The sequence below is a fragment of the Alternaria atra genome, assembly GCF_907166805.1.
Source record: "Alternaria atra isolate CS162 genome assembly, contig: 25, whole genome shotgun sequence".
Lineage (NCBI taxonomy): Eukaryota > Fungi > Ascomycota > Dothideomycetes > Pleosporales > Pleosporaceae > Alternaria > Alternaria atra.
The window spans coordinates 1155180-1168371 of NW_025091323.1; the positions used below are offsets into that span (position 1 = coordinate 1155180).

The 13192-nt window shown below is 50.7% G+C and overlaps 5 protein-coding genes across 5 annotated transcripts; 2 read left to right on the top strand and 3 right to left on the bottom strand.

Moving 5' to 3' along the window:
• Positions 1 to 2031: 2031 nt before the first annotated feature.
• On the top strand, positions 2032 to 4365 carry ALTATR162_LOCUS5380 (uncharacterized protein; the record flags this gene model as incomplete). The annotated part of the gene is made up of 1 exon (XM_043312999.1): positions 2032 to 4365. One exon carries the CDS (start codon positions 2032 to 2034, stop codon positions 4363 to 4365), a length of 2334 nt encoding a protein of 777 aa, XP_043168934.1.
• A 486-nt stretch (positions 4366 to 4851) lies between these two features.
• On the bottom strand, positions 4852 to 6081 carry ALTATR162_LOCUS5381 (uncharacterized protein; the record flags this gene model as incomplete). The annotated part of the gene is made up of 1 exon (XM_043313000.1): positions 4852 to 6081. The coding sequence occupies one exon, from the start codon at positions 6079 to 6081 to the stop codon at positions 4852 to 4854; it is 1230 nt and encodes a 409-aa protein (XP_043168935.1).
• Positions 6082 to 7211: 1130 nt separating this feature from the next.
• ALTATR162_LOCUS5382 (uncharacterized protein) lies at positions 7212 to 8455 on the top strand (the record flags this gene model as incomplete). The annotated part of the gene is made up of 5 exons (XM_043313001.1): positions 7212 to 7296; positions 7352 to 7867; positions 7921 to 7997; positions 8274 to 8337; positions 8385 to 8455. The coding sequence occupies 5 exons, from the start codon at positions 7212 to 7214 to the stop codon at positions 8453 to 8455; spliced, it is 813 nt and encodes a 270-aa protein (XP_043168936.1).
• A 408-nt stretch (positions 8456 to 8863) lies between these two features.
• Positions 8864 to 9533, bottom strand: ALTATR162_LOCUS5383 (uncharacterized protein; the record flags this gene model as incomplete). The annotated part of the gene is made up of 2 exons (XM_043313002.1): positions 8864 to 9321; positions 9389 to 9533. The coding sequence occupies 2 exons, from the start codon at positions 9531 to 9533 to the stop codon at positions 8864 to 8866; spliced, it is 603 nt and encodes a 200-aa protein (XP_043168937.1).
• A 1445-nt stretch (positions 9534 to 10978) lies between these two features.
• ALTATR162_LOCUS5384 (uncharacterized protein) lies at positions 10979 to 12937 on the bottom strand (the record flags this gene model as incomplete). The annotated part of the gene is made up of 3 exons (XM_043313003.1): positions 10979 to 11948; positions 12118 to 12631; positions 12793 to 12937. 3 exons carry the CDS (start codon positions 12935 to 12937, stop codon positions 10979 to 10981), a joined length of 1629 nt encoding a protein of 542 aa, XP_043168938.1.
• Between the last annotated feature and the right edge of the window lie 255 nt (positions 12938 to 13192).

Genomic DNA, 13192 nt, shown 5'->3' on the forward strand with positions numbered 1-13192 from the left:
AAGTATACAATAGGCGGACGCGGACAACAACAACGTCCATGTGAATCGATATAGCAACCATATTCGTTGGGTAGCAGCACTCCACCTTCATCTTCAACTGGTTCCGGGCTTGGCGTAGTTTCGACATTCCTCTCAGACGTCTCAGTGCTGCTTCCACGAGTCTTTTCTGAAGCGATCCAGTAACCAACTTCAGCCTCTCCTCCATTCGTCAATCTCTCCTCTCCACACCAGCTCTCAACCAGCTCTCTATCATCTTCATCGATCTCTTTTGCCAAAGAACGATGAGACGGCATCGAATCGAAAGGAACTCCAGAAGTTTCCAGCTCTGCGACAGAACATTCCTCGCACCAAATCAACTCCTCGCGGATTTGGACAACGACACCCTTGTACACCGCGTGAGGAATGCTTGGTTGGGCCCCCACTTTCTCGACATTGTTCCACAATGCAGCTCGCATGACCCTGTTGCCACTACCAGCCCATATATTCATTTCTCCTTCTCCGCGCACAAGGTATGATATCTTGCTCTCGTAATCCCTGACAGCGTCATACATCTCTTCCATGCTTGATCTTATTGCTTGATCCAAGACTTCTGTGTTACCATACATGACCATGCAGTACTGGTATTGCCGTTGAATGTCCTGGTGCAGGGTTGTGGTCAGATCCTCGATGACTTTGAAGGATTGTAGTGGGCGGCTATGTAGTGGCTGAAGCGTATTTGAACGTGTCTTTACCATCTTGCTTTGTGGTTTGGAAGTTGAATATGATGGCGCAGGATGGCAAAGGGATCGGAGGGTATTTTGCTTGTGCTAATGAGTGTAACGATAGCTGAGTTATCTTCGTGGGGAAGCGTAGAAATACAATGTCTTTGGAGCGAGTGTTGATGAAGAGAGAGAGGGCTGGGATATCAGTCATATATAAAAGTTGGAAAAGAATTGAAGACCGCTACCAACCAAATAGAAGTATGGGAAAGTCGAAAGTCTCGAAACTTGGTACCAGAGCCAGGCAATGTGGCCTGAGTCGAGGAAGACCGCCAGCCATAATTCGAATACCGATAGAATTGCGGAAGGCAAACATAGTCGTGAATGAATACCAGAAACCAAATCGAGCGAAAGTGAGGTTTCCGGTTGCAGGCGCAATAGGACCATTAGAGTTGACCTCGTTGGTAAAAGTACCTGCTTGGTTCCTTGCATATCGTAGTCAATGATGACCTACCTGAGCATTTTCATACGTGTACTCCACTATATTGATCACAATATTAGGGCACTGACCGAGGGTTCCAAGGTTCGCGCTGTACTCTTCCTCTTCCTCGTATCCGCTCCACAAACCAAAGATGTCTATGTCAACCACAGGCTCGGATTGGTGTTCCATCTCACCCACTAAGCACACAGGCAATTACTTCCGACGTCTGTGCCTGTACATGTGGAGACTAACCAAGCCGCTTTGAAACTCAGCGCAAAGCTCACAAGATTGGCCATACGAACATCGCAAAGGCAAAATCCATCTACTTAATTAAGTAAATTCCATACAGACCTAGAGAAAGTCGGAACAGCCCGAAAGAGGGAAGAACATAGCGAAAGCCAGAAGAGGCGGTAAGATGATCAAGACTGATGCAGTTGGACGTTATCGTAGTGTTTCATGTGTGCTGGCTCGGCCCTTCCCTTCCTATCGCGTCGCGGCGCGCCCGGACGTTCGGACACCGTCCGCGCCACCCTGAACCCTGTTTATCCCTTTATTGAGCCTACGTACTCGCCAGCACACCCGTCTTCAGCCACAAACGTCAATTCACGTTCTTTTCTCCAACTCTCAACTCCATTTTAACAAACTTTGATCCTCTCTTTAAGTCTTTGTTGCGCATTGCTGACACGAATCTTCTTCTTCAAACATTAATTTACATTTTGCGACTATTTATAGTGCGACCCTCACGAGCATTCAATCTCAGCGCCTCAACAACTCACGCGACATGCTACTTCGATAATCCGACCTTAACTTGGAGCCGCCTCATCCTGAGCTATCTCCTACAACTACACAACAATGGATGGACTCAAAGACCGATGGGAAGCTTTCGAGGCGGATCATCCTAGGATACGCACGATCATTGAGACAGTGAAGCCCTATATTCCGCCAGTGAACTTCATCACGATACACTATGCGTACTTCATCAGCGTTACGCTCGTGGGAACGCTAATCTTCTGGGGCGCCTCAAACCCATCGAAAAGTATTGGGTGGTGGGATTGCATGTTCATGTGCATGAGCGCCATGACCGCTTCGGGACTCAATTCCGTGAACGTTAGTCAACTCACTACGTTCCAGCAAGTGGAACTGGCGGTGTTGATGATGATGGGGAGCCAGGTGCTGGTCAGCTACTTCACGGTTGCTTTTAGGAAACACATTTTCGAGAAGAGGTTTGAGGATATCGTGGAGGCTGAGAAAGAGAGACGGAATGCCCGGAAGGGAAATGTTGGGGCTGTGGTCGGGATGACAGGAGCAATGTTTGGATTGCCGGTTATGGGGTCGTTTGGGAAGGGCAAGAAAGGGAGTAAGACGAACGGAGAGATGAAGGTTGTGACGCCTGCGGAGAAACGCGCGGAGGATATACCGCCCAGCACACCGATCATGGAAGACCAGGCTCAGACGGGACTGTCACCAATTTCACTTCTTTCAAGAGAAAGGAGTCCGCCACAGCATATCGGCTTTCTGGACCCCATACAAGAGCGTCTTTCCCACGAAAGGCCCATGTCAGCAACGACAGGACACTCGATCTATAACGTACACAGCCAGCAGAGCATATCGAAGCGTCGCCGCTCACTGGCTGAAGAGTCTAAGCTAGACGACAGCTTCAACGTGCAGACCTTCGTCAAGGAGCAAAAGCGCAACATTGGCCGCAACGGGCAGTTCTTCAACCTGTCATCAGACCAGCGAGAGTACCTGGGTGGTGTCGAGTACCGTGCGCTCAAGTTCCTCTCCATGTTCGTTCCCGCCTACTTCATACTCTGGCAGCTATTTGGCGGAATTGCACTAGGGGCATATATGTCCGTCTACGAAAAGGAGGCTTGCGCTGTCAATGCGCAGAACCCTTGGTGGGCTGGCATCTTCCTCGCTATCTCTGCGTACAGCAATGCTGGCTTTACGCTACTGGATGCAGGCTTCATACCCTTCCAGTCCTCATACTTCATCCTGGTCATAGTAACGATACTGTCACTCGCTGGACCTGCCTCCTTTCCCGTCGTCGTACGCTTCCTTATCTGGAGTATGTCTACACTTCTCGATCTTTTCTCCAAAGACAAGGAGTACGGCGTATGGAAAGAGGGCTTTGACTTTATCCTCAAATTCCCACGTCGCGTATATACCAGCATGTTCCCTTCACGGGACACCTGGCTGTTCATTGCAACCTTTACCTCGTTTGTAGTGGTAGACTGGATCCTGATTCTCGTTCTCAGCATTGGGAATCCGACCATGGAAGTCATACCCATCGGTCAACGCGTCTTCATCTCCCTCTTCGAAGGTTTCTCGATCCCGACTGGAGGTTACGCTATTGTCTCGCCCTCAGCGATGTACTTCGATGTCCAGGTTTTGTGGCTGGTTGTCTTCTATACCGCCGCGTACCCACACATCATCACCATGCGCAAGACCAACGTATATGAGGAGAGATCTCTGGGTATCTATGAGGGTGACGAAGCTGAGCCAGAACAGCTCCACTCCGCATCCAGCTCGCTCTTCGATGTCGACGCCGCGATACCGTCTTTGCCGACCGCTGAATTAGAGCCGGAGAAATCGCGTCTTGCGCCCATAAAATCCCTCGGGCAAGTCGGCCGCCGCGGCACTGCCTTCGTAGGCCGTCAACTCCAGCACCGCATGACGGCCTTCCAGGGCGTGGGTGTCGCTCCTATACCAGCCGCAACACCCGCCCCATTGAAGCGATCAAAAACCATGGACTTCAATCGTGCGACGTCAATCCACTCGCTCTCCTCACACCCAGCGACCCGACCCCCCTCTCTCATAAGCCAGCAAGTCAGGGGCCAGCTTTCGCACGACGTATGGTGGATAGCTCTTGCGCTTTTTCTCATTACGCTCATCGAGACACACCACTCTATCGAAGACCCCCGTACATACAGCGTGTTCACCATTCTGTTTGAAATTGTGAGTGGATACACGACTATTGGGATTAGTATTGGGTTGCCGGATCAATCGTACAGTTTCAGTGGTGGCATGTATACAGGGAGCAAGATCATCATGATCTTGGTTATGTTGAGAGGAAGGCATAGAGGGTTGCCTGTAGCGCTTGATCGCGCGGTTAGGTTGCCTGGGAAGAAGTTGGGTGAGATGGAAGAGGAAGATGCAGAGATTAGGAGTATGTTCTCTCAGTGAGGGAAATGTGTTGTATGGGCGATTTATCAGATCTAGTCAATGGATAACAAGTTCGGCCTAGTTTGCATTGGAGCTCCCAAATGACTGAAGCATATATATTCATTACGACTGGTATTTCTAGCAAAACACTCTGCAGAACGCTCCTATGCAGCGAGAAAACTGTCCTCTTCCCCGTCCCCACAATGATAAAGTACCAAATGAAATAACGCGCGCAGTGGAAAAGTTCGGCAAGAGTGGATGACTATCACCGATGGCCACGTCTTTGCTAAAGCAAGAGAATAACACACACAGTGGTTCTATGGGCTTTGCTTCCGTTTGCGACTAAAGTGTTCGAGAAACTTGTCTCGACGAGAAGACAGCGGTACCAGGTTACTGTTGCCATGCAATGTAGCTGGGTGTCTGATGGCAAGCGCAAAAGAGGGCCTAGGCAATAGTCTGAGTCCTTCTCGTTCCTCTTTTTCGACTCCAACTTCATCACATATCAAATCACCATGGCTTCCAATTCACGCAAACGCCTAGATAATGTGACATGGAGAATCCTGATGTCTTCCAAAACTTCCGAACTCTCCGATGCCCCAGAATCTGATTCTGATCCGTACCGCCGCTGCTCTGCTGCGCAGTTGGTGGTGACTGACTTGCGCCGCCTGGTACACCTGGCGGGTTCTGGATTGTCGTGCTAGTAGGCCCTGCCTGGGCAGTCTGAGTGACAATATATGCGTTCTCCCATTGTCGACGACGTAACCTCTCAGCTGCTTCAGCTTCAGCTCTTACAGCGGCATCTTGGATGACACTGATGCGGTAGTCTTCATTTCGACGCAGATCCTTTTCCTGGTCCCATGCAACATCACTGCAGAGCTGGTCCGCTCCATTGTAATGGCCCTTGTACTGAAGACTCGTCTCCTTCCTGATGACGAAGACGCAGCCCTGCTCTTGGTCTTCCTCTTCCTCGTAATCATCGAGCAAGTAATCACTGTATTCAATGAAAGCTTTGGTATCCCTCAGTAAGAAGTTTTCGCTAAGAATAACATCCGAGGGTGCGTCCTTGAGTATGTAGAAGTCCAGTAGGAAGCTTTTCCCTTCCTTGGTCGGCCCGAACTGCCATATCACTCCCTGTGTCATGCCTGATGTATGAGCCGCTGAGCCGTCTGCAAAACGTAGCTTAATGCGATATTCCTCTGTGTCGATGATCGGAAGCCCACGCGACCGCACAAAACCCTCATCCATGATTAACACCTTGGAACCGGTGTCCGCCAGTACTTGATGTGGTCGACCACCGATGGTGCCTATGAACCTTGGTCCGGAATTGCCAAGGTAGAGCATGTTATAGTATTGTGACATGCGCGTTACCGTTCGATCGAAGACTCGACGAGCGAAGTTCTTCGCGCTCAAAAAGGTTCTGGTAAGCCTCAAGAAGGTAGAGCCTAAAATGACGTCCTGGGGACACTTCGGAAGAACGTGGAATGTGAATGAATACGAGGTCGTCTCGTCTCGAAAGCGAAAAGGCACACGTACGACACCAATTGTCTTAACTGTCCCTTGACCAACTCGTACGGTGGATGCAGCTTCGCGGTCGATATCATAGCCGCGCTTTCGGACGAATGTTTCATGCATCGCATTGCGATTCGCACCAGTGTCACCCAATGCATCCACCGGGTGTCCTGAGTCGAGAAAGCCAGGGATTCGAAACTCGCGCTCAAGGTCATCATCGCAGCTCATCTCGAGCGTTCTGGCGTACGATTGTTGCATTCCAGATTTCGGACCTAATGTCCTCTTTTAGCTCAGACACTCTTGTGGACTCGAGTACGGCTGTTTACCTGGATATGCGTGGGGCCTGTCAACTGAATACTCCTGTTGCGAAAGTAGCGGCTGGTTGTCCCTCTTGTTCTCCCTGGCGACTGCCTTTTCTGCTGCCAAGCCCTTGTTGCGGTTCAGAGCAATTTCTCGAAACTTATCTCGGCCTTGCCGTGGACTTAAGCCTTCAAAATCGGTGCGATGGTACAATCTTCCGTGGTCATGCAGCTGTTCAGCATTTGGAAAAACACGCCCCTCATGACCTAGATAAGGGCAGGTGTAACCCCTCGCTGGGCTCTGAGTCTTCAGCGCTCGCGCGAACCTCGACTCCCTAAATTCACCAGTGTCCATTGTGAGGCTGGATTCTTCGATGCTATATCCAGGAAGGCCAGCTACCTGCTTTTTAGTGCAAGTTCAATCAATCAATGTGTGAAAGTGTTCGGTTCAGGAAACACAACGGATGCTGAGTTTAAGGAAATATGTATAAACATATAGCGGTGGAACCAACGGACCCAGGATAATATGGTAAGGTAGAGTAATGACCGAAGACGGGAATCAGACTTCGAGTGGATGGCGATTGTGCTAAAGACCCAATGTTGCATCTTGCCAAGTAACATCGGGCTGTGCTACCCCCTCACCGGTGAGTATTCGTTGAGCTGAAATGAGTATCATGCATAGACGCCACCGATGCACTAGCCCGTGGTACAAATACGAAGAGGCTGAGCATACCTTAACGTTCTGTCGCTGCGGCGTTCGTAATGTGATCACTTTCGATATCCATTCTGCGATAACGAGGACGCGCCAATGTCTTCAGACACAGAGTTGCAGCTGGGCCATCTTCGTGATGGTTATCCAACACTTGTTGACTGGATCGCTCGCGATCCCCATAACGAGCCTTCGTCTTCCGCAGATTTGACAGGCTGGGAGCCAGATCTATCTTGCATTTGCAAGCAAAATTGATCGATTTGGAGCGCAAAATCGACCGACAGGACGAGCAAGCTCGTAAAAGTAACGACCGAGAGACCAGAGCATCTTCTCGAAGATGGGAAACACTCATGGAACATGGGAAAGATACAAGTAGGAAAGAGAAAAACCGTGTAGAAAGCTTGGAAGAACTGAGTGCCGTCTTGAAGCAATACTGTATGCGGGACTTTAGCTTGTTCCGGCATCCAAAGTGCACACTGACCCAGAACAGATGAGCTATTGAACTTACAATCGCAAACGCTAGGTCTCCGCAAGCCTGGTGGTCGAATTATATCCGCTTTCCGCGACTTCTTGAACGGGACGTCTTTCCGCGATGAACATGGCAAGCCTCAGCCTCTTCCCCTCATTAGCGGGGCAGCGCAAGGCTTCCTAAACGAAGAACGTGATCTTCTCATGCTGGCCACACCCGTCGAAGAAGACTACCTCTCACTCTTCCTGCGCAATTACTGGCCGTTCCAGAAGCGCAGAACTCAAGATCCACTCGACCGCACGGCGATATACAAGAACTCGCACATTGTGCGAACGGTATCGGCATTGAACATGCTACTCGCTGCTATTCTTTTGATAGGCGCAATTGTCAATCTGTATTATGTCTCTAGCCCGAAAGCAAAGCTAGGTCTGGTAGCGATGTACACTGCGCTCTTTGCGCTAAGTGTCGCGTTGTTGACAACCGCAAAGCGAGCGGAAGTCTTTGCTGCTGCTGCGGCTTATGCGGCTGTACTTGTTGGTATGTATCTCATTTCTTGCACAGAAGATGGAGTTGACTGACAGTTTCTATAGTGTTTGTAAGCGGGAATCTAGGCGGTGCTACGACCGAACAATGCCTTATACAACTCGAAGGCGGCATTTGGAAGACCGTTAGATGCCCGGGATGAAGAAACGTAATCGACGGTTATTGCCTTAACGGGTACATTGGGTCTATTCACGCACCTCCTTTCCGAGAGGTGTCATAAGTGTGCTTTCCAGGAGGAGCTCTTCTGATCTGAGATTAGTCGTTCGTCCCTGTTAGTGTACAAGATCGGGCACTGGAAGAACGCAGCGGTATCAGGCCCTATCGAGCTGGATGAGGGCGACGTCATCTGAGCACATGAAGCACCCTTGGGGTCCAGGATATGGAGTTAGCATCGCGACAGGCCATAGGTCCTTCGCCCGCGGGCTGGTTGTTCATCGAATCCTTCCGTGGCGTAACCCAAGCAAGTTACGTTGGTCAATTGTAGTGGAAGTCAGCAGCTAAACTTTTCTAGGTTACATTTGGGACAATCTGGCGGTCAAGACAAAGTTGTTCCTTCCATGGATGCAACCTTACCTAGCTTGACGCGTACGTATGTGCCAAGCTGCGAATGACACTAGTCACATCCCTGCAACATCCTCGTTGGATTGGTTCACATCCTGTTGCTTCTTCTGGTCTTCGCGCCCCAGCCTTGATGGGTCGTATCTCAGTAACCTTGGTTGAGTATCTTGAACGTTTACTTTGTATGGTTTGGTTATTTGACGACAGTGGTACAATTCATTGTCAAGTACACTCAAGCAACAATTGCTGGCTAGTAAAATGACATTGATTGTACCTTGGTGCGTACATTTTGGATATCAATATCGAAACGTTAGACTTCGTTAGAACCATTAAATTACCACCCTACTCAGAGCCCTCTCGTCAATTGCCTCCAACACACCATTCATATTCCCCCACAACCGGCTACCAAATATCACCAACATCGTCTCTTATCTACAAGATAAGTCCAGCAACACCAAGAAGGCCACCCAATCCGATAGCCGCAGCAGCCATGGTCGGCGCAGGCGCAGCATTGGTGGTTTGCTGCGCGTTACCACCACCGGTACCCGAGGTCGCTGAAGCAGCGTTAGACGGTGCACCAGAAGAACCAGAAGTCCCCGACACGGTAGTTGTCGGAACGACGGAGGAAGCGTTGGAAATCCTCGATGCGATCGACGAAACGACGGAGGAAGCGACAGAGGCAGCAGACGTACCGGAAGCAGAAGCCGGAGGGGCAGTAGAAGCGGCCGAGGGGTTGTAGGAAGTGGTGCTGAAGGAGCATTCGCGAACGATGTCGGAGACATCGTTGTCCAACTCTCCTCCGTTCTGGACGATGCAGGCTGCGCAGAGGGGAATGGCGGTGTTGGCGTTCTGGCCATTGCAGATGCACTGACGCTCTGCGGCATCGTCGGCTACAGTTTGAGGTTAGCCACTATGACTTCCAAAGACTTGTAGTAGAGTTAGTTCAAGGTAACTTACTGGTGCTGTTGTCACAGTCACGGGTCAGTGTAACAACAGAAGCGCAGACGTCGCGGCACTGCATGGGGACATCATCGTTGTCGACATCCTGAGCGAGACCGATGGCCGAAAGGGCAAAGACGATGGCGAGCTTCTGGAAATGCATTGTTGTGGTAGGTGGATAGTAGTCTCAAGCGAAAGTTGTAAAGTTTATTTGGTATTGTAGTGTTGTAGTGATGGTTGATTGCGTTGTTGATGTCCCTCATCGTGGGAAGTATGAGGGAGCTATATACTTCAAAACTGCTCGCGTGCCTACTTTCCCTTCTGAGACGGCCAGCCCTCCGCATCCAATCAAAGATTCCTGCTCCTCGCACAGGGCTGGCATCACATCGCGGTGATTACGTCTCACAGCAGACTCCGCCCTGCGCCCCGCCATCTATCGGCCCGTCGTCGGTTATCACGGTGGGCGTTGTCCATGGGGAAGTGGATTGGCGCCGGGGATCAAGGCCTTGCAGCAGGTCTCCAAGCATGAAGTCAGATAGTTTGCCAAGGCTCCGTCGCATGCTGGGCGCTTGGCGATTGAGGTTTATTGGATTGTTCTCGTAGGACGATCGTCTTGCGTCGCACGCAGCACCGCCTGCCGCGACGCAACAGCCACGGCAGACAACACACCGTGCCTACGCGTAGCCAAGTACCCAGAATTCATGTGTTCTTGAAAGTAACACAAGTTACAAAACAAGCAAGGCCTAGCAACCCAACGCATGTTTTTGGAAATAGTGGTCCTTGGCCACCATCAAACATGATAATGCGGAGACCGGAGAAACTTGTGGACCACTGGTAAATGATCAATGCGAGAACATGAGGTCACCTTGATGCGGATCGAGTCAGGCGATTCTTCGACCAAGGAAAATCTTCCCGCTTCACTTGCCTTGACCCATTGAAGCGTTTAGATTTGATTTGGTCTTGCTTTACACCAAGCTCTGCGGATGTTCCTGCTAAGCATGAGCCAAGTTAGTAGTGCACATATCCGCTTGCACCGCCATTGATTACGTGGTGGGCAGTCGCAATTCCTATGAGGCTGTAAGTTGAGTGAGTGGGTTTGTTTCTATCTTTGTAGTAAACATGCATAGATCCGTGTGCGGGATGTCTTGTATCGGGTAGAAGCGGAGTGTACATATGTCGAACTACTGGGATGTATAAATGGGAGATGGTATCTTTGTGCGCCGCTATGCCTTACGCTATGCTTGTGTGAAACGGAAAGAAGTGTCAAACTTGCATCCGTGCCGATAAGTCAATGCCAAAATGCGACGTCAATGTCAATGTCAAATGCTTCGAAGCAGTAACTCAGAGACGAAACAGGATGCTGCGCGCCAAATGCTATGCTATGCCTCGCAGAGTAGAGACCGATGAACACCGTGCTTATAAGTGACAGAAGACACCGATACTGCAGACTCTTGCTCCGCAATAGGATGTAAGAGGCTGAATCATACTGATGCTGGGCGTGATTCGTGGCTATGCGAGTCGCAATCACCCAACCAGGAAAGGTCTTTGGTGATCACCCGAATAGAAAATAGAAGTTGAATGGCGGGATTATCCGCGAAGCTTGGAGCTTCACGAAGTAGTGTCGGGTGCTTTGCCGCTGGGCGTAATCGGCCGCGATCCAGAGATGAAGCCCCGTGATCCCTTCCTAGGCTCTGGCTGAACAGGGACTCGCATGGCATCCTCTGGCTTCAACTCTCCAGTGAGCCACTGTCCCATATGCGTTTGCCATCTTTTAGGGTCATCCGCTTTTGTTGCTTCTCTTAGCCTTCTATGCCGCACAAGTCTCTCCGCCACCTGTTGCAAAACTATCTTAGGAGGTTGGTACTCGGTCAGGCCTCCTGGGCTTGCGATCGTACTCCTCTCGAGATATGTGTTTGTCGCTTGCTCCATTGTGGAAAGTGTTTTGCCACCAGGAATCTCTTTCCTTTCGTTCGTCTGTGGGTTTGTCCAAGGTCCCTTCTCCCAGTTATCAAGTGGTAGACCTTCAAGTCCCTTGTCGACATTGAGACGCTTGTACCATCGGTGTTCTCCCTTGGCTATTGTACGCATCATCTTATGACGGTCCTCACCCTCGGTGTATTTGATCAAGACATTTTTGAAGACTGCCAGCTTTTCGCTCCACTTCTGCAGCGCCTTGACTTTTCCCAACGGGCCAGGCCAAACTGCCGCGAACCCGTCATTTGTGGTATCCGGGCGTCCCGTTCCGATGGAAAGCAACAATCCCGGCTCTTTTTCGTCGCCGTTCAGCGAAGCGTGTTCACTATACGCAGCATACGAGGGGTTGTTCTCGCGAATTCCTCCATCTTTGAAACTCATTCGCTTTCTGTTCTTCCCGCTACCAATCTCAGCGGTGAGCATCTCAAAGTAGAAAGGAGCTGCTGAAGTAGCTCGTGTGACCTGCCATATCTTCAGCTTGTCTGCGCCGGCGTTGTAGGGAGTGACCCAAGGTGGGGCGATGTCGGGATCGTATTGGTGATTGTATGAACGGAGGAGGTATGCTTCGTCGATTTGGCCGGAGTGGGTGGCGGCCAGACAAATACTGGGTATGGTCAGCTGAGCGAACACTTGATGACGTGGTAGCCAGAAGAATACAAGAGGCTCTACAAGTTCAGTGCGAACCGAAAGACAATCCCGTAGTAGACAAGTCTCATTGAAGTTGCACGGATGGAAGGACCTACGATTGACATATCCTCTCTGTTGGCTTGGACCTGACTGACGGCGCACCACCACTTGACCATGTTGTCGAGCTTTGTAACGAGCCTATTCCTGATTCATTCACCGTCGCTTGCGGTGAAGTGTTCTCTTCCTCTAGGACCCATGGATGCCAGTCATTTCCTGTACAGTTTTCATGCTCCTTGCAGTATTGCCGCACGATATCTTGTACGGCCTTCTCCAACGGCTTGTGGTGATATTTGGTGGCCAGTGGCACCACACTCCTCCTATGCCCAAATAGCTCGTGTCCTACTCTACGGTATAGTTCAAGGCATTGTGGCACGCTCATTCGTAACCTAGCCAGCATGACGGAGATGAGTCCGCCCGTGCTCGTTCCATATATGTAGTCGAAGTAATGACATGGTAGTAGCTCGTCTTCGTTGAACTCGCGTCGTTCGCTGCCTTGTACAGGCCCTTCATCTATTTGTAACCGGCGCTCGCATAGGGCGATTTCGTGCATGAGACGTTGGATGATTAGGAGGCTTGAGTAGCCGCGAATGCCACCTCCATCTATCGGATGTATTAGTACTTGCTAGATGTGCCATAAAATGCCACGAGTCCCTCCACGGTTGACTTTACATGTCCAAGCAGTCGTACCGTTGCGCGCATCCATTGCGCTACGTTCATCTCCACCTGGACCCTTCCCCACATCACGAACCAACTTCACATACCTAGCGTGAGTATCAAATCCTCCCAGCAATTCTCCTTGGTGACGTTCATCTTCCAGGTTACTCCAGTCTTGTCCTGCACTGTCGCACTGGTGCCCGTCGTCCTTATACTCAGCGGCCTCGAGGCCGGCTCCGGTGGTTGCAACATGACGGCGCGCTTGCTGTGTACTTGATGGTGGTTTAGGACCTAAGGTATGTAGGCTTGCACAAATCGCGCACTGATGATCAGGCCAGGGACGTAAGGAGGTAACGGATCGACGCAGAATGCAGTGGATATAAGGCTGCGGAGAGCCTCATGACAGCTCTGGCGCGTTCCTGCAAAGGGCGCGACGGTCTGCAGGCTGGTGGATGGGTGGGTCTCGGGAGTGGCTGACTCTGCCGCTAGCGAAGGGAGTCTGGGGAT